Source organism: Pimephales promelas, chromosome 20, assembly GCF_988280905.1.
Source record: "Pimephales promelas chromosome 20, fPimPro1.hap1.1, whole genome shotgun sequence".
NCBI lineage: Eukaryota > Metazoa > Chordata > Actinopteri > Cypriniformes > Leuciscidae > Pimephales > Pimephales promelas.
The window spans coordinates 26,588,863-26,608,403 of NC_142788.1; the positions used below are offsets into that span (position 1 = coordinate 26,588,863).

At 37.3% G+C, this 19,541-nt stretch overlaps 1 protein-coding gene and 1 long non-coding RNA gene across 3 annotated transcripts; one reads left to right on the forward strand and one right to left on the reverse strand.

Annotated features, from left to right (window-relative positions):
• Positions 1-786: 786 nt before the first annotated feature.
• lima1a (LIM domain and actin binding 1a) lies at positions 787-19,497 on the forward strand. 2 transcript variants are annotated; one of them, XM_039651582.2, is made up of 11 exons: positions 787-924; positions 3,029-3,180; positions 4,830-4,872; positions 6,513-6,818; positions 13,619-13,682; positions 13,963-14,069; positions 14,793-14,870; positions 15,758-15,803; positions 16,163-16,206; positions 16,348-16,481; positions 17,927-19,497. In XM_039651582.2, exons 2-11 carry the CDS (start codon positions 3,059-3,061, stop codon positions 18,861-18,863), a joined length of 1,881 nt encoding a protein of 626 aa, XP_039507516.2. In that variant the 5' UTR covers positions 787-924; positions 3,029-3,058; the 3' UTR covers positions 18,864-19,497. The 2 variants fall into 2 exon arrangements, with proteins under 2 accessions (XP_039507516.2, XP_039507518.1); XM_039651584.2 differs by lacking the exons at positions 787-924; positions 3,029-3,180; positions 4,830-4,872 and adding an exon at positions 6,063-6,269.
• On the reverse strand, positions 10,156-17,536 carry LOC120462881 (uncharacterized). Its single transcript, XR_005618434.2, has 3 exons — positions 17,253-17,536; positions 14,774-14,904; positions 10,156-10,639 (listed from the first exon to the last, which is right to left on the reverse strand). It is a non-coding gene; the product is annotated as an uncharacterized LOC120462881 (long non-coding RNA).
• Positions 19,498-19,541: the final 44 nt, after the last annotated feature.

Genomic DNA, 19,541 nt, shown 5'->3' on the forward strand with positions numbered 1-19,541 from the left:
ACATACATAGGCCTATATATACACACAGAGTATATACAGTATATATACAGAATATATATATACACACACGCGCGCAATACATATATTTAAATATATAATACATATACATATATTTGAATATATATATTATAATTCAAATATATATATATATATATATTATTAATAATAATAAATATATATTAATATTCAAATATATATATATATATATATATGAACACACACACACACACACACACACACATATACAGCTTATACAATATGATTAAATAATATTTAGCAATGTGCAGAAATGCGTAATCTAACACTGGAATGTTGTGCCTATTCTCCAGCAAGACCTCCATGTGACAGGGATTAATGAAAGTGATCCAGAGAGCCTGAAGACTCCTGAAGAGGCTCCTCTGTGAGACGCCACTGCTTTATGTTCCCACAGTTTTTGGTCCATGATAAATACACAATATAATGAGGAAGAACATTACATTAAAATGTAAAAAATATTAATTACACATTATCATTATTTATTTTTTACAATCTTTATTGTTCTAATGGCTTTTATTTTAGCCTTTTGATTTTCGGATGAAATACGAGCTAGGCATGAAGGAGGGGACTTTTGCTCACTTCCAGGAATCCTATGGGATTCCCACCCAGACTGAGTAGAAGCCTTGTTGACTCACTTTGTCTGTTGTAGTGAGAGTTTGATGATGAATTGCTGAGCCCTGAAGTGGGAGGGGCATTACCTGCTAGGTGCAAAGCAGCTCTCTTCCCATTGGCTGAGAGGAGGCAGTATATTTCCTCACTCACTAACAATGTGAGAGTGAGCAGCAGAGCAGAGTGTTCAGAGCATTGAGAGGACTGAGAGGCCAGCTACAAACCTCTTTGGCACATCCACTGAAAGATCCCAAGGCTTGAAAGACTGCAAACTTAAGAGTATGTATGTTTTGATTGAGTTTCACGGTCCTTTGTATTAGCTAATGCCTTCATAGGGCTTGTCGTTTTGCATTTTCAGTGCATGCTCTGTGGTTTTTGTTTGTTTGAGCTGCTTCCCACTTTTCACTCTTTTCAATGGTCTCACCAGCCATATGTTTCTGAATGAGACTCTGGATTAGATTTTTCATTTATTAAAGGGAGCTTTCTTTTGACTACCATGAAATGAAGAAAGAAAAAAAAACTTAAAATGGCTGTCTTTCTTTCTGGAATACATCAAGATGTTGATTTTAGAAATTGTTTTTTTGAAAATGTGTAAAAAAAAACTTGAGCGCTTTAATATGTAGCTTAATACTAAATATGCTGATCAGTGATAATATAATATATCAGAGTTTTAAGAGCACATGTATTACTGCCACTGTCATTGAAATTTTAAAGTAGGCCATTTCTACAGTGAAAAGTATTTTGAGTTATTTTTTTTTTTTTTTGTGAGACTTGTCTACATGCTGCAGTGTTGATGTGACATGAGTGATGTTTCTGCTTCATTGACCCTCTGAATGTTCTCCTGTCATTTAAACACAAGTGCGCAGCATTTGTTGAATGCAAATCAGCCCTCAACTTTAATTTGTTCACATTTAGGAAGTTTCTGGATGAGAAAGTGTGCATCATCTGCTGAGTCACATCCTAATGTCTCTATATCAGACCCTTGAGATCTCTTCGATTAATACAACTTTACCAAATAGCCATGATTTGGTAACACTTTGACATGACTCTTTCCCAGACTATATAGCAAGCAACAAGTTGTGTTCAAGGTTTTAAAGCTGTAAAGCGTGATTCATGTGTAATCTGAGGTAATCATGACTCGGTTACTGTCTCAGCAGGTTCACTGACGCTTCAGCTGATGCTTTTTCCTTGCATCACCCAAAACAAAGCCTGGCTCACCTGTAAAGGGTGGGAGAACATGCTTGAGAAGATAAAATGCTGGTTAATTGGAAGTAGTTTTACCACTGAAATCTAATCAGAACATTTCCGTCTATGGTTTTCCCCCAAATGATCAGATTCCTATGAATTTTGCGAGAACTGTAACAGGGATAAGACCATGTGAGATAAGAATATTGCTCCACGGTTTCCTGTCATATCAGGCATAAGTCACAGCATGTCTGAATGATCAGGTGAGCGCCTTCAGGTGTTGTGCACTGGCGCCGGATGACTCATTCATTTCAGGAGTAATATGGGAAAACGTTTTCTTCCTGTTTCGGATGTTCCACAGGTGTTTTGGGGGTTTCATGACGCAATTGATTTGTGCAATCCCACAGATGCCTTCAGTATAATTGGATAATTGTTATACAATTAGTGCAGTCCGATTATTGTACATTTTAAAGTCTGGTTCCAGGTTTTTATTTGCATCTAATGGAATTTCGGATGTGTATATTGTGATGGAATATAAAAAAAAAAAATACATGGGTACTGAAAAAAATAACGTTTTCCATAGTTGCAGTAGGGCTGTCAAACGATTAATCGTGATAAATCGCATCCAAAATAAAAGTTTGTGTTTACATAATATATGTGGGTGCACTGTGTATATTTATTTTGTATATATATATATATATATATATATATAAATCTATATACAGTATATACATGAAAATATTTCTTACATATATACAAGCATGTGTGTGTGTGTGTGTATCATATATATATATATATATATATATACATATATAAAAATTATACACACCGTGCATCCACATATATTATGTAAACACAAAATTTTATTTTGGATGTGATTAATCGTGATTCACTGATTCTGTAAAGCAGTGGTCACCAATCTCGGTCCTGGAGGGCCGATGTCCTGCAGAGTTTAGCTCCAACCAGGTCCAACACACCTGCCTGAAAGTTTCTATTATGCCTAGTGAGACCTCGATTAGCTGGTTTAGGTGTGTTTAATTGGGGTTGGAGCTAAACTCTGCAGGACACCGGCCCTCCAGGACCGAGATTGGTGACCCATGCTGTAAAGGTTGAAACCCCCTAGTTTGGTTTAATCAACAACAACGAAGCAAGCTGTTTTGTCTTAATTTTCATATTCAAAATGCCTCTGTCTTAACAGAAATCCTACTAAAGACGTCAAGACACCAAGATGGCAGCCAGTTCATTTCACCGTGGGCAATGGGCTTCCCAGTCCTTGAGAGTTACAGCAAAGGAGCTCTCCATTGTTGGTGTGCGAGGCAAAAGCACGGCCATTGCTGAGCGATTTTACAAGTAAGCAAATTACACGATTTGCATATCTTAAGCTGATCTCACAAGTCATTTAACCTTTCCTATTTGCTTTCACTTTAGCACCCCTCTTAGTGCTCTTTAAACAGTGTTTCACAACTTATTTAACAAAACACTTCTGTTTTAAATGCTGCCGTTTTGTTCTAAATTGGTTTATGATGTTCAAAACTCTGGTCCAACATCATTGGGAGGTTTTCCCTTTCTCTTCATTCTTTTGTTCACCATGAAACGTGCGTCAAATCTTTAAATGGAGTTCAAAGCCAGACACAGAGGTACAGTGAGGTCCAGAAGTTTGAGACCACTGATAAAAATGTATCCATTTTGTATTTTTGCAAAAGTACAAATTATATTATCAGCATCAAATTTCAGCTCAGTTGCACAAATGTACTGCATTTAAAAATAGTGACTCAAAATTTTCTGAATCCAAATGCAAGTTCCATATAGAATTATTTCAGACATTGAAACATGTTTGATTTACAGCTGAATGTCTGCTGCCCGACTCATTAGTCGCATCTTTGTTGGCTCTCAGTCAGTGTTTCCTGTGCAAAGGAATTTCTCCAAGCATCTGGAGTTTTTCCAGTGTATCTCCTGTCAGATTTTCTGATGTCTTTTCCAGGGTTCTGCCTCTGGCTTCCTCTATACACATACATCAATGACTTCCACATCCTCAAAACTGTGGATTTTCCAGCTGAATTAGTTGGCATCAAAGTGAAAGAGTAAATGGTTACAATCTGATGACCTTTGATAGATGTGGGCAAATCTAAATCGTGTGTTTAGCATTTGGCTGTTTTAAACGGTTCAACTGTTATTTTGCAGTAGGCTATGATTATTGTCTTTAGCTGTGTATCTTTCCAGCTAACCGTCATTCAGAGCCAGAATCGTTATGCCGTAGATTTCCTTTGAAAATCAGATTAAACTTCCTGCTTTCAGTGTTTGGGAACAGATGGTTGGTGTATCTGGAAGCCCTTCAGGCTAGCTTATAAGTTTCCTTGTTAACATGTCATAAAAATAAAACTAGAAGTGAAATCAAGACAGTCCAGTTGTTTGCACTACTATATATGACCACTAGAGGCCACCGATGATCAAAAGTGATCTTTTAGTTTTTATTTAGGCAGATAAAAGTAGATACAGCCTTTAAACTCGGAACAGTATTTATTGACGGGGTAAACATTGCTTTTTGTGAGTTGAGGAAAACTTCTGGGAGACTTGTCTATGCATGCTGAAGTGTTGATGTGAGACCTGAGTGTGATGAATGTTCTCCTGTCATTTAAACACAAGTGCGCACAGCATTTACTGAATGGTTGAGTGTCGTCTTGAAGAAAATCAGTAATTGTGGAAAGCCCTCAGCTTTAATTTTTTGACTTTTAGATCATAAAATTAAAACGAATTAAAATCAAGACCATTCAGTTGTTTGCACTGCCACCTATGACCAGTAGAGGCCCCCAATGATCAAAAGTGATATTTTAGTTTTTAGGCAGATAAGATGTAGACTAGCATGAGCCAAACAATAAAAACACCATCTGTCGATTGGCCAGATTGACATTATGGTGTTTTAAAATGCAAAGAAACTAGCTAATCTTCATTGATTACCAGAAAACAGTTGGGTGAACAATTTTTCCACTATTTCTTTTCAGGTACCAGAAAGCAGTAGAAGAAACAAGTTCAGACAAGAAAAAAGTGAGTTCTCACCATCTTGTTATTCATTCCATTGCTATAATGACGCATCATCTGTCTCTCTATCTATCTGTCCGTCTGTAATACTCTTGAGCTGCTGCTGCTGCTGTTTAGACGCACACATTCAGTGTCCAGTCATTTTAATCCTTATTTAGAAGTCTTAATCTGCAGGTAATTCCTATGCGCTGTTTACATAACTGGTTCAGTCAATCTGTGCCCTCCTGAATGTGTAGAGTGTGCGTGTCTTCATAAATACTGAGAGGAAACTTCAGTGTTTGTCAGGATGGAGTTGCAGAAATGACGATGTGCTGGATGAAGGATGTAGGTATGAGATATCTGACTGGATTTGAAAGACAGCTGGTTCATGTTTAGTTTTTGCATTGTAGTTTTATTAAACTTATTAAATGAAAGGCTTTGATTTCTGCCCCATTGTGAGGGTCTTGCATTATGTTTTGGCAGACAGTTCAGAGTGTTTGTGTCAAGCCTGGAATTTGAGCCAGATGTATTTGAGCTGTTGTAGCATGCAGGGTCAAAACTAGGGTCAAAATAGCATGCTTTAGTATGTGAGCACACAATAAATATTGATTATATTTAGGGCTTGACAGATGGCTTTTTTTTTTTCTTTCAAATCCCTAGCTGATAGTTTTTTTTTCTTTTCTAGAAACTTAATTTTTATTGAAACTTTCTTGATTTGTATTTTGTGTAGTTGGCATTTACGCATGAAAAGTGATAAATGCATACCCATGAATATGTTGACAAATAACTGTTAAATATAATAGTGTAGTGTACATTGTCATATTGTGCCAGTGTGCACTACATAAAAAAATTAAGTTAACATCACATACTCATTTCCAGTCATTAGTATTCTGAAATTAAGCTACCAATGACTTGTTTTAAAAGTAATTTATACCTGTGTTTATAATTTGAAATACTTTAACACTAATTTTATAATATGTTGTTGTCAGTTAATATTTCATCAACGATTAACTTTTATTAAAAAAAAAACTTTTGAAATAAAAAGCTTAAATGTTAATTGTTTCACACAACCTGGACATGTGACTATGCATGTCATGTCCTTCAAAAACTTTCCCTTTCCCCGTTTCCTGTCACTGCTTCCTCTTTTATGTTCTTCCTGGTTTGCCTGTGCCGTTGTAAAGGAGGTTGGCCTAATTCCCACATGCAGATAGTTTCAAAAGACTAGCATCTGGTGCTGCTTTTTTTTCTTCCCCTCATTTCCACCAGAACAGACTGAGGGAGCCACTCCTTCCATTTTCCAGGTTTCTGAAGCTTTTGTAGTCAACCTTTTCTAACAAACAACTACTAATCTACCAACTAATGACAAGATACTCAATCATTTCATTCTGTTTACTGCTTTTCTGAAGGCCTCAGAGACTTGATCAGTGAGTAATGTAATTTTAATCATGAATATTTTTATTAGTAATTTTAATCAGGATTTAAGTTTAAAGCTATGTTTTATTCAAAACTCAACAATGAAATGGCTAAATCTGTATGCGTTTTAGATTTTAGGAATAGATCAATACAGTGAGAGTCCACTGTCTTGATTGTCTCGTCTTGTTAAAGATAAGAAGTTGAGAAACCCAAGGAGTGAACACCCTTCTGAAATTCTCTTTGTCTTAATACAGTCTCTGGAGAAACCGACTCCTTCCAAGCGCGACGGCTATCTGACTATCATAAAGGATATCTGGGAACAACAAGCCGAGACACTTAGCTCTCCAAAACACAAAACGTACTCACGACAGACGAAGAACCATCAGCAGCAGTCTTCAAATCCCAGTGTTGACACTCCACTGGAATCCACAGACGTCCAGCTGTTGAGCGACAGTGACCAGGCGATGGAGAAGTGGACGCCAAGAGATGTGGAGACTCCCACTGTGCCTCTCAACAGCCTGAAGATGATGTTTGAGAAAGGAGAGGTCATTCACAACAATGTAAGTACCACTAGTTATCTAAAATGGTATATATTATCTTAAGGTGTTTTGTTGGTTTAGTAGATGACACCTCTTGGTCACCGTGATTTTACCAAGTTAGACATGTTCCCGGATCAACATATTTTGTTCCTTTCCAAAAATGTTGTCCTAAAGCTAATCCTACCTATAACTTACCCCTAAAAGGTGAATGACACTGATGTAGAAGCACCTAAACCTGGTTGTAAGCCTATACTTGACATAAGCTGTAAACCTGTCTCTCAAATCTGATTGGATGATTGAAATGTTGTTCCAGGAACAACAAAGATGTTGTTCCAGGAACATGTTGCACTTGGTGAAATCACGTTCACCAACTCGTCTTTTTTGTGTATGCAGAAATTTAAATTGCAAAAAGGCCATGATTTTCACATTTTGCATGATTGTTCCTACTTTTCATATCGTTTCCTCTTATACAAAAGGTTCATTGAGGGCTCTTGGAACAAAACAGTGAAAATCTAGTTTTTCATGACCAGATTTACCTGTTTTCTGACCCTCAGAATTAAAACCCATTTTGACTACTGTAGTTTTAGGACTTCTATGTAAATGACATCTGTTATGGTTGGCTAATCTTTGCAAACACGGAGGTGTTGATATGTAAATGATTGTGGTCATATGTTAATGAACTGATGGTTTTGTATAGACAATACTGTTCAAAAGTTTTGGGTCGGTATTATTATTTAAAAAAATAATATTTTTATTTTTGCAGGGATGCATTAAACTGATCAAAATTGACCGATATTTATAACGTTGCAGATTTCTATTCCAAATAAATGCTGTCCTTTTGAACTTTCTATTCATCAAAGAATCCTGTACACCGTTTCTAGAAAAATATTAAGTAGCAAAACTGTTTGCAACATTAATAATAATGATAAATATTTCTTGAAGGATCTTGTGACACTATAGACTGGAGCAATGATGCTAAAAATTCAGCTTTGAAACCACAGCGACATATTAAATGTCAAAATATATTCAAATGGAAAAGTTATTTAAAATTAATAATTTTTCACATTGATCCTGTTTTTACTGTATTTTTTTTCACATCAGCCTTGTTGAGCAAAAGTCATTCCAACCTTAAACTTCTGAACGGCATGTTTTTGCTTAGTGCACATTCATAAATATTCCAAAAATTATTCAGACATCATATATAATTTTTTTTCACTAGTGGGTGCAGGACACTACAGTTCATTTATGTATAGCAAAATAAAGTAAACTGTGACATATTATACCAAAAAATTCTTCACACTGTGGACTACCAGTAAAATTTATAAAAATTGGGACCAACAATTATTCAGACACTTTGACCTGACCATGTTTCCTTTAATTGCTAATGCGATCTTTTTTTACACCATAGACTGAACAAAATTAAGCTTGGTAATTTGTTGATCTAAATTGGTATTATCTAACAGAAGGATGGCCAAAACCAGTAAAATATCAACTGATTTGATAACCGAGTTCTTGTCATATTTGATTACCATTTTCTAAACTATAACAAATAAACAGTGACAATGTGAGTATTGTTGAAGGTGTTTGAATAGATTTTGGTTTGACTGTAGATGGACTGGGAAGGATGCTTGGCACTACAAATTATTATTTATATATCTATTTTTTTTTAATAGTAAAAGATTGAAGTTCTTTTTTTCATATGTCTCTTAAAGCATTCAGTATGCATGTGAGAGTTTGATTAATCACAGTCATCAAGACAGTATCTGTCTGTTCTGCTTGCTGGATATCTGCTCGTTTTCAAAATGTTCATGAGACTGGTCATGCTGTGAGTCACATGGTCTGTGGTCATGAAGACACTAGTGTGCTTCTCACTCTGGGTTCTGGGGTTTCATTAGGTTCACTGCTCTTCTAAACAGCCTGCAGGTTCAACTATTGTCAGTTTGTGCTCTCTAACTTTGTACAAAATGTTACTTTGAGTTAGTGCTTTGTTTAAACAGCTATCTCTGAGTATTAAACCATGTAAACGGTAATATTGCAGTACTTTTCTAAGTGATTAGACTTGCCTGACAGACCGTAAAATGGCTAAAAACGGTCTAGTGAATAGAACATCACTGTAAAAAAAGTTGCTGCCTTAAACATTCAAGTTGGTTGTACTTCATTTAAGTCATTGCAACTTAAGTTACACTAAACTGATTTCAAATAATGAGTTGAATCTTGTATAACTTGAATAAAAAAAGCATTAATAATTAATAAAAGCAAATCATTTCTTAATTTATTTTGATGAGTTAAAGCAATGTTAAAACATGTTGTCATAACTTCTTGATCAAGTATATATTTTTTAATGTGCATAGAGAAATGAGAGTGGCTTCTTTTGACTTAAGGCTGTAGGCAATACCAGTGCAACTAAAAGTCACTCAAGACAAGAGTCAGAATACATTACGGTAGCTACCACATAGCAACACCCACAACTCCCTAGCATTGCCAAATTGCCAATAAGCACTCACATTTCTGTCAGAAAATGTAAAAATCCAGTTCTTTCAAAACTTATTTTTAAACAAGATCCATTGTACTTCACTGTTCTGAACTTCTGAATCTCTGAACCATTGCTCTATATTAGTCTGTGAGGTTATAGATAAAATTAACATTCTTGTGGTGTCTTTTTAGTCACACCTCATCTTCATCTGAAATTGTTTTTATTTAATCAAATTCTTTTTTGGAACAGTCAAAGGTTATGCGTTTAAAATAAACCGGGACTTCACCATACACAATGTTTTCTCTTGTTTCGCGGACTGGAAAGAGAATCATTCCCAACATTTTATCTGGAAAAAAGTAAGCTTAAGGAGCGTGGGTGGAGGAGAGGAAACTGAGAGAGACTGAAACTGAATGCATTTTACTTTCACCAGGGGTTCAACTTCAAAACGTCCCAGCATGCAATGAACAATGTTTTGATCCACACCATAGTTATGCTTCCTCTAAAGACAAACATCATTATTGCTCATACTAGGGGCTTTTCACTTCCACAATCCAAAGCATTATACTTTCAGCTGCTGTGATTTTTAATGACTGAATCAGTGATTAGAACTTGTGATTAGGTAAGTTCCTCTAAAAAAGTAATTAATTACTAGCTACTAATTATATATTCAACAGTGCAATCAGATTACTGTACTAATTACTCTCTCTAGAAAGTGTTGAATTACTTATTAGTAATTACTTTCTAGATCCTATCAACTATTTGAATAACGCAAGATGGACATGAAACTGCCCTTTTAATGCATTCAAATAAATAACATAAATGTCATAAATTATTCTTGAACTAACCAAAGTATTTAAAGGGAGAAGGTTACATTAAAAACATACATTAGATGTTAAAATGGTTTATTTAGAATGATTCTCTATAGCCGATACAGTATTTAATGCAATTACATCAGAAGTAAATTAAATTACAGTAAAATTAAGAGTAATCCCTAATTAAATTACAGTAATTAATGACCTAGTAATGCATTACCCAACACTGCTTGTGACTCATTGAATTGTTTAGTCCGATCAGCCAGTTCATGGAAAATAAATGTGTTAAAAGACTCAATGATCTGGTTGCAGCAGTTCTCAAATTAATTGACTTATTATTTTTTCCCTCATGCAAAGCCACATAGTTCATGTTTGGGTTAAACCCAAACTCCTCTACCTCTCAAAAGACATTTCCATCACTAGACTGGGATGAGGTCGCTCTCATGTAAAGTCTGCTGTTCTCACTGGGGGGCTGATGTCATGAGATGAACATCCACATGATCGCTACAGGGTTCGAGCTCTCTGCTCTCATCAAAGCCAAACTTCTCTCCTTTAACCTGGGGGATAGTCATGAGGGAGAGAGAGAAAGAGACTGAAATTAAGTGAACTCATCATCTACCTCCTCCAGCATTTTTAAAAAAAAAACATCTCCTGCAGAGATTTGTTTTATAAATGTTGGTGGATATTGAATCTGGGGTGCTTAGAGAGTTGAACTGACTGTAAAAAGCAGTTAATAAAGAGAAGTTCTAGATATGATCAGACGTGAGGATGTGCAGTGTCTGTAGGGAGGACACATTTCGCATGACACTAGACCTTCGTAAATGTTTTGCCATCCGGGATACGTCATTAGTTGTAGAAAGAAGCGGCAGAATGAATAATCAGACTGTAATATTATGTATGTTATACATTTATTAGCAATTTTGTGTCATTATGAAAATGCTAATCCTACTAATTATTATTATTTCAAGGATAAAATAAAATGAAAGCATACTGAAACAAAATTATGAAGACAAAGATTATATATAAATTTGACGGATATTAGTGATGCATGATGCATGAAAACTTTGGTCGACATCAGTAACCGATAATTCTTTATATTTGAAAGCTGATAACCGATATATCGGCTGATAAATCTAAATGTTTATATCATTTTTGAGTGCTTGATTACAAAAGTTTCACTATTAAAAGACATGTCTCCGCTGAAGGAAATAGTGCATTATTTATCGGCTTTAAAGTATCGGGCAAATTCTCTTATCGGACCGATAATATTAAAAATGAACATTTATCGACCGATATATCGTGCGTCCCTGAAAGATATTGTACATTTCATCTTTTGTGACATATTTTATTCTCTGATAACATAAGGAAAGGACGCTCCTCATTTTTGGCAGGCCGTGTCTCAGATGTTCCCATCTTTTGTGTGTTTTGGATTAATAAAGGGTCTTTTGTCTGGGCTAATGCCCCTGTGGCTTCGCTGCCTTTGCCTTTTGTGCTGTGTTTATTTCGCGCTCCCCTGGTGTCCACACACCAGCCTGGAGACGTTGCACTGATGCCTGGCCGGCTGGATCCCCTTACAGCCCCGCCGCTGATGGCTAATCCATGACTGGGGGGTGGGCTGGTTTCAGCGCCCTGTTTGGATTTTGGAGGTTCAGCCAGCTGCCTACCCCACCCCACCCTCTCAGCCCTCCCCCTCTCCATCTCTCCCGCGGCTGCCAGCAAAACACTGGCATGCTCACCGTCTTTAATCTGCTCTCAGAGTACTGCCGGCCTTTAGTCAGACAGACTCGGCTCTGTAAATCTCCAGGAATCACTGCGGACCGCCCGTTGCTGCCTGTCTGATTTTAAATCGGTAAGACGCATGGCTTTCAGATCGATACTGATATTGTTACATGTGGAAACTCTCTGTTCGGTGGGATGATGTCAGTTTTAGTTCCTGTTGTACTGCCTTCCTGAGAACAATGGCAATGGATACAGCAGACTTTTTGGAGGATGTGTTTGTGCTGGGATTGATTGCAGTGTTGTTGGACAATATGTGCTAGGCACTTCTTGAAAAGTAGATCTTTTGTTTTTGCTATTTTCTGAAACGAAAGCAGAGAAGTAAGTAATACCATTACAATTAAAAATGCAAAATGGTGCAAGAACTTTAACATGTTTCCTGGTAGTCATCTTATAGAAAAGTTTATGATCCAGACATTGTGACAAAAGCAGCTTTTTATTTAATTATTATTTGTTTAATTACAGATAATACAATTCGGCTGTATCAACAGGGCACTAAATTGTTGGGTTAATGTTAGTGTAGTAACGGTGGTGTTGTCCACTGGTTTGTTCTTATGTGTCTGTCCACCGGGTGTATTGAATTGCATGAGAGCTGTTGTGCTGGAGTTGTTGTGGCAGTAAAGCCAGACGCTGGTGTCTGTCCACGGCTCTCTCAGAGCTCATTAGAGGATTACTGATGCCAGTGGAGGAACTGATCAGCCAGGGCAGGAGACATGTTTAAACACTGCTGTCATGGCTTTAAATGTCTCTCACCTTACTAATTAGTGCTGTTTGCTAAAGTAAGCATCATTATTATTACTTTAGCTCATACTTAGGGTTGGGGGATTTGAACAAACCCCTTACCCGTCTCAGGCTATTAAACTCTGGAGCTTAACTCATCCCACACTTAATAACAATAGATAGAATAAGGCAGAATAACGAAGTGGGATGTACAATTTAAAAAAATTTTTTTGGTATGACGGGCAATAAAATGACATCAATAATATGTTTTGACTTTTGTAAGCAACGTTTAATAATTGTTTATATACATTTGAAGATGGACGCATGAGACAATTCGCTATGAATAATCATTTCAAATATTTAATAAATGTTATATTTTAATTTGGGATGCACAATGTATCGGCCACCATATCGGTATCGGCAGATATCTTCGTCTTTAATGTCATCATTATCGGCCTGATAAGAAAATTTGACCGATATATTAAAGCCGATAAATAATGGATTGTTTCCTTCAGATGTGCACTGTTTGCTTGAAATTGCTTGGAAAAAAAGGAAAATATAGTTAAGTGCAACATGTCTCTGTAGGCTACATAAAATGATAATGAGAACATTATAATTGTGTGTTTGGGACATGGCATTTTATGGTAAGACCTTTGTTTTTGTAACCAGGCTCTCAAAATGTGGATTTCAATTTATCGGCCAATATGTTGGTTATCAGCTTTCAAATATAAAAAAAATATCATTAATCGCATTGGGCAAAAAATTTCATATCAGTGCATCACTAATTTTAATAAAGTTAATTATTAGTCGGTATAGAGAAACAGGAAATTGTTGGGGCGAGAGAGGGGGAATGGGGTCAAATCTTCATTGGCTCTGAATTAAATCAGTTCTGTTTCTCAGTGTGAATATCCTGTTTTATTCTGAAATGCCTCGTAGTAAAATAGTTGGTAAATGGCCATTCATGTTGACTTTAAGGACTTTTTAATGCTCTTTGCTCAGTGCTTAACTCCTCATTAACACACGTTTCTTTGTCTGTTTAGGTGTCCAGAGAACCAGGGGAAACGGGAGACAGTGGATCTGAGATCATGGAACCAGGAGACAAAGGTACAGAATCAAACACTAAACACAAACACGCCAGTCTAATAGTTTGTGCAATATGTTTTCAGTTAAATGATTTCACATCTTGAACATCCTGCTTCCTTTTTGCAACACTGTAAGAATGAGCTTTCTGGAAAGTGCTGATGGCAGTTCTGTGGAAATTGCTGTTTCCCATTCCCACTTTGACCTTGTGGCTCTCATTTTCTCTTGCGCATATGCTTTTTTTTAAAAATTCTATCAGTTATCAGAGACCCCACTGACTCACTCTTTTTTTCTTAATTCACAGAAAGTCTTGACTCTGGAGTCAAAATGGTGGAGTCAACCCCTCTCAGGGACAGAATGGCCATGTACCAGGCAGCTGTGACTAAGCACGATTTCCCTTCCTCCCCCACCGTGAGTTTCACCCCCACCCCTTTCACAATAAAACACTCCCTCAATTACTGTCACTTCTTATGATTTCATCAGATGCAGTATGTCTGCTGACCTGACACTCTTTGTTTCTTGTTTAAAGGCATAGATCGCCGAAAACATGAAACGGATGTCATTTACTCGCTCTGATTTAGTTCCAAACCAATTTGACTATTGCTTAATTCAGTGGAAAACTATTTTTCATGCGATTTAAAATGAACAGTTACTGAAGCTTTTCATACACAAGTCGTACGGAGTCGGACTACTTTTAAGTCGCTAAAAATCTCTGTGAAAGTTCTTTGTTCTTCTTTTGGAGCTGTGATACAATTAGGGTCATCAAATATGTAAATGAAAAAAATTCAACTGAAAAGAATGAATCAATTAATGTTCACAAATCCCATCTGAATATGAATTGGGGTGATCTGGTTTGGGAGAGGGAGGGGAGGATGTTATGATCATCAGAGACTAATGACGTTAATTTCAACCCATTTCTATATTTTAATAGTAATAATTTTGCATACTTTTCTGAAGTTTGAAGTCTTTAGCCCTCATTATTAAAAAATGTCATGTTGCATGAGGAGCAAGTCATGGGCTTGGAATGGCTTGGGGATGTGTAAATTATGACAGAATGTTAATTCTTGGGTGAACTGTTCCTTTAAGGGTGCACATGCTCACTGATAACTTTTTACCTTTTTGTGTTCCTGGTAGAGTGAACCAGCAGACAATGAAGTCCGGAGTCACAGTGGGAAGCAAAAGGAAAATGTGCCACCAGTGTGTGCTGATGTGGTGAGAACTGTTCGGCTCTTTGTAACGTGAAATCCTGCGAATGAATTCACAATAGATTTACATTTTTAAAGTGCCCTTACTATGCTTTTTCAAGGTCTACAAATTGCACAACAAATAAAGAATCGATTAGTAATTCCAGTCTCACTTTCGTAACATCTACGTAAGTTTGCTCACGGGCAGCCAATGAAGACCATAGGCTGTTTGTTACAATTTCTACTTAGCTACAACAACAGTGTTTGATGGTAGGTCAGAGTACCTGCCTTTTATTTTTCAACCTGAATCTTACGGCGCTTTTCCACAGCTGGTATGGCTCAGTACGGTTCGGCTCGCTTCGCTTTTCCACTGCGTGGTACGACTCGGCTCGACACGGCATGGCTCGGTTCGCTTTAGCTCGGTTGCTTTTCCACTGCAGTTAGTACCGCTTTAAAGTGGGTGGGATTATAAACTGATCGATAACAGCGGTGGCTGTTACTGGCTTTTTAAATCTAGCGGGTTTGGTTGCTCGTGTCGATGTCGACTGGTCGCAAATACAATGACGCTGGTACTGATTCTGTCTGACCAATCAGTGATCTGCAGTGTTTCTCGTCACATTTAGTACCGGTACGGTACACTTGGAACCTTAAAAGACCAGGCACCACTTAAAGCCGTACCGTACCATGCAGTGGAAAACTACATTACACTCACTTTTCATGATTCAATCAATTTTTCTGTCGACAAAATCAATTCTCATTCTTTTAATTTTTAATATCCGGTTTCACTTTGGTATGCCACATTATGGAAGCAAAAAGGGTTTAAATGCAGTTTCATTTTAACACAATAACAGATTGTATGCAGTTTTTTTAGTAGTTAAAAACTGGCACTTAACTTACTACTCTTTGTATCTGCAGGGCTCTGAATCCAACACTATGAAAAGTCCCACTACAGACAAGAATGGTGAGTTTCTGCTTGTGGTCTCTTGCACCCATAATGAAACACTGTACAAATCATGAGTGAAAAATCTGTACTTTTTACCCAAAAAATGAAAATTCTGTCATTAATTAACCTCAAGTCGTTCCAAACACGCAAGACTTTTGTTCATCTCGGAACACAAATGAAGATGTTTTTGATATTGAATGACAGTCTTTGGAACAACATAAGGAGGACGAGTAATTAATGACAGAATTTTCCTTTTGGGGTGAAGTATCATTTTAAGTATTTGACACAGTTTGTACAGTTATAGTTACTTTGAATCACAGCGCTCTCTAGAGGTTATTTTGTTGCACTGTCAAAAATCACTGTCTCTCCATTTACAGGCTCTGTTATAAGTCCGGAACAAAACCAGTCTAAAGCTGTTAGGGTGAGAATTCAGTTATTAAATAAATATATATTTCTTTATTTACCCTATATTTTTATCTTTGTTTTTGCATTTTGTGAAGTGTCATTGAAAAATACAGATATGGGTTGTCATTTTGGCTAAAACATTTTTGTGCACTTGTAGAAGTTTCGTTTGCCTGTCCGTGAAACCTGTGTGACGTGCCTTAAGACTGTGTACCCGCTAGAGAAACTTGTAGCGAATCAGCAGATTTTCCACAACACCTGCTTCCGCTGTGCCTACTGCAACACTAAACTCAGGTGAGGGCAAGAGACATGGCTCTGATCCACACTTGATGTGGACTAGCAGTACACAAGACTGTTGGGTCTCTGATTTGTCAATTTTTGAGGAGCTCATGAGTTTTTTTTTTTTTTTCTACAGCAGAAATTTAGTTGGTTTCATCATAATTTATTTTAGTCTTCTTTTAAATGGTATCAAATTTTCCTGCACATAAGTAACATTTTAGTTGCTAAGATGCAGAATTAAATAAAAATTTCAAGCATTTTATATAATAAACATGTAAAAACTGTTGTTATAAAACACTTTCTTATTAAATAGCTAACATTGAGTAACTTGCACAACTTAAAGCATGAAGATTTCAAAGGAGGCCCTATGGCATTTAAAAAAAAATCACTTGTCTTGTGCATTGACATTTTGTGCAGACAGTTGTTTGTTGAATATCTGATTATTGCCGTGTAGTTAATTAGACTAATTAACATGCTAGCTAGCCTATGCTAGCTAAATAGTATATAATTTGAAGCAATTGTCTGGATCCGTTCATAACATCAAAATAATTGTCATTTATGTATTTTATTGGTTAATACGTTGACATGAAGTTAGAGTTATAATATACATGACGTACAATTATTTACGAAATTGAGTCGACATAATCGTGTTCTGCAACCAAACTCGCAACCGTCAGTTTTCAGCAAACCCGTGACGTGTGAATAGAACCGTACTAGACACAACTTAGTCGCATGTAACTACGAGAGAAACACTTCTAGAAGGCCTATATGTGTTCAGTAACTTACCGAGATGGAGATATGAGCTGTTTATCATCATTTGAAGGCTTCATATTCAGTAATTGTCGTCGTCCACATAAACACGGCTTCACCTTTCCGCGAGCTGCTCGCGCCACTTTTTGAGTCTGCGCGCGACTCAAAACAAGTTTGTTCTCCAGTCAGGAATAAAAAATAAAACACAAACTACTGTCGGTTAATTTAAATTATAATGACCGTATAATTCCTTAATGATGACACCATCGTTTCTTTCTAGACTAGAGCAATTAAATACTCTTGTTCCGTCTGTTTTCCGCCTTTACCCCTTTTGCGCCGACGTCACAGTTACGTCACGGCGCTAGCTGGAGGCAAAACAAAGTGAAAACTGGAGGCGGCCAATACAAACTTATTTGTAGCTTAAATTATTGTTACTAATATTAAATGTTATCTTGTTGTGTTGTCTGGTGCAAAATGAATATGCTGTATCTGGAATTTTTATTTCTTGAAAATATTCACATCATTAAAATGGAACCAGAAGTGCTAAAATGCTAACTCATTTCCTGGCTTTGGCCTACAAAAATATGTCATCCCTGCAGCACTAAGATGGTTTAATTTAGGAATTTTTTTGTGGCATTTAGGACAGGATTGATCCTCAGCTTGGTTTGTTTCTAATCTCTCACTCTGTTTTGCCGCCCTCTTTTGGACAGTTTGGTGAACTATGCTTCTTTGCACAACAACGTTTACTGCAAGCCACACTACTGCCAGCTGTTTAAAGCCAAGGGCAACTACGACGAGGGCTTCGGCCACCGACCACATAAGGAGCTTTGGGAGACTCGAGGAGGAGAAGAAGCCGAGGAGCAAGTGAAGCTTTCACCTCAAGAAACAACCCCCAGCCCTACAGTAGAGGAGTCTCCACTGGTAAAGGTTAATGTGCTTGCGGCCACTTTAGAGACCCGAAAACAGGTCGTCTCTGAGAGGGTGGAGAAGCCACTGGAGACGGGGCGACTCAAGATATCCTGGCCTCCACAGTCAGAAGGGGACGAGAGCGCGACCCATGTGTTTGGAGCCACTGACGGCAGCGGCATCAAACCCATCCGCCCGAAATGGCCTCCAGAGGGCGACTCTGTATCAAGCAACTCAGACCAATCTGATTTTCCAAAGCTTCGCAGGAGCGTCTCTCTCAAGGAGAGAAGCAAACCGTTTTCCATCTTCAGCTCTCCGCCGGTCACTCAACCCAACAAGACATGCCAAAGATCTCCTTCAAATGAGAAGCCAGACTCCTCTGAGGAAATGTCACCCGTCTCTTCCACCACAGACACGCTGATCTCTTCCGAGGACATGACTGAACACAACCAATCAGAAGAGGAGGAACAGGGTGGGACCAATGAGGAAAGGATGGAACAGGAGAAGGTGGATGTCCAGGAAGAAGAACTTTCCTCTCTGAAGTGCAGCTCAACAGAGATCAGTTCTCCATCGTCGCCCGAGAGCGAGTCTGGGTTGAATCCCGAGGAGAACAAGGCCTCACAAGATGTGGGCTTCTGGGATGGAGAGGAAGCTGAGGAAGATAAAGCTGATGTATCTGTGGAGGACCTCATTAAGAGGAACCGGCATTACGACGATGAGGACGAGGATGATGTGGTGTGACCAAGCGATAGATTAGATGTCCGTGGACTTTAATTTCCCAGAAGCACCAGCATATTTTCATGTAGTCTGCGTTGTGGGTCTCCGCCTGTCTATTGTGCAATTTTTCATGTCTTCAGCTTTTACATGTGCCTATAAATGTAAATGAACTAAAAACCAAGTAGTTGTCAGATTATTCACAAGGCTTCTCTAGTCTAGACGATACACTAGAGCTAGGTCATTTCAAGCCTAGGTTTATGACATTTTAATTTGTTTGGTACTTTTTCTATATTTTATATTTTAATAGACTAGAATATTTTATTCTGATGCTGTTCAATTTCAAAATATTAGCATTTCGAAACAATTGAAAAAAGTTTTCTATTTGATATTGCTTTAAGAGTTTGAATTAGATTTTAAGGGCAATCTTAGTACGTTTAGTTGAAGCACCCATATTTTGTTTTATCACTACTGTAATGCACTTGGATGTACTTTATATGTTACACATGCCCTGGCTGTACCACATTTGATTTCAATTGGCAACCTTTGAATGTTTTATTGCAAAATTGTATTTAACTATTTTACGTCACTTTTTTTTATCATGGGACCAAATATCCTGAAATACTTTTGTTTTCAAATAAATAAATATACTATTACAAAATCTTGAGCAAGTGAGCTTTTTTTCTTACAATGACCCCACAATTA

Excerpts from the sequence above, each read along its gene's own strand:
- lima1a (XM_039651582.2), top strand. The coding sequence starts at position 3,059 with ATGGCAGCCAGTTCATTTCACCGTGGGCAATGGGCTTCCCAGTCCTTG. Across the intron at positions 6,819-13,618 it reads GAGAGGTCATTCACAACAAT|GTGTCCAGAGAACCAGGGGA; the intron begins GTAAGTACCACT and ends TTGTCTGTTTAG. Across the intron at positions 14,070-14,792 it reads ATTTCCCTTCCTCCCCCACC|AGTGAACCAGCAGACAATGA; the intron begins GTGAGTTTCACC and ends TGTTCCTGGTAG.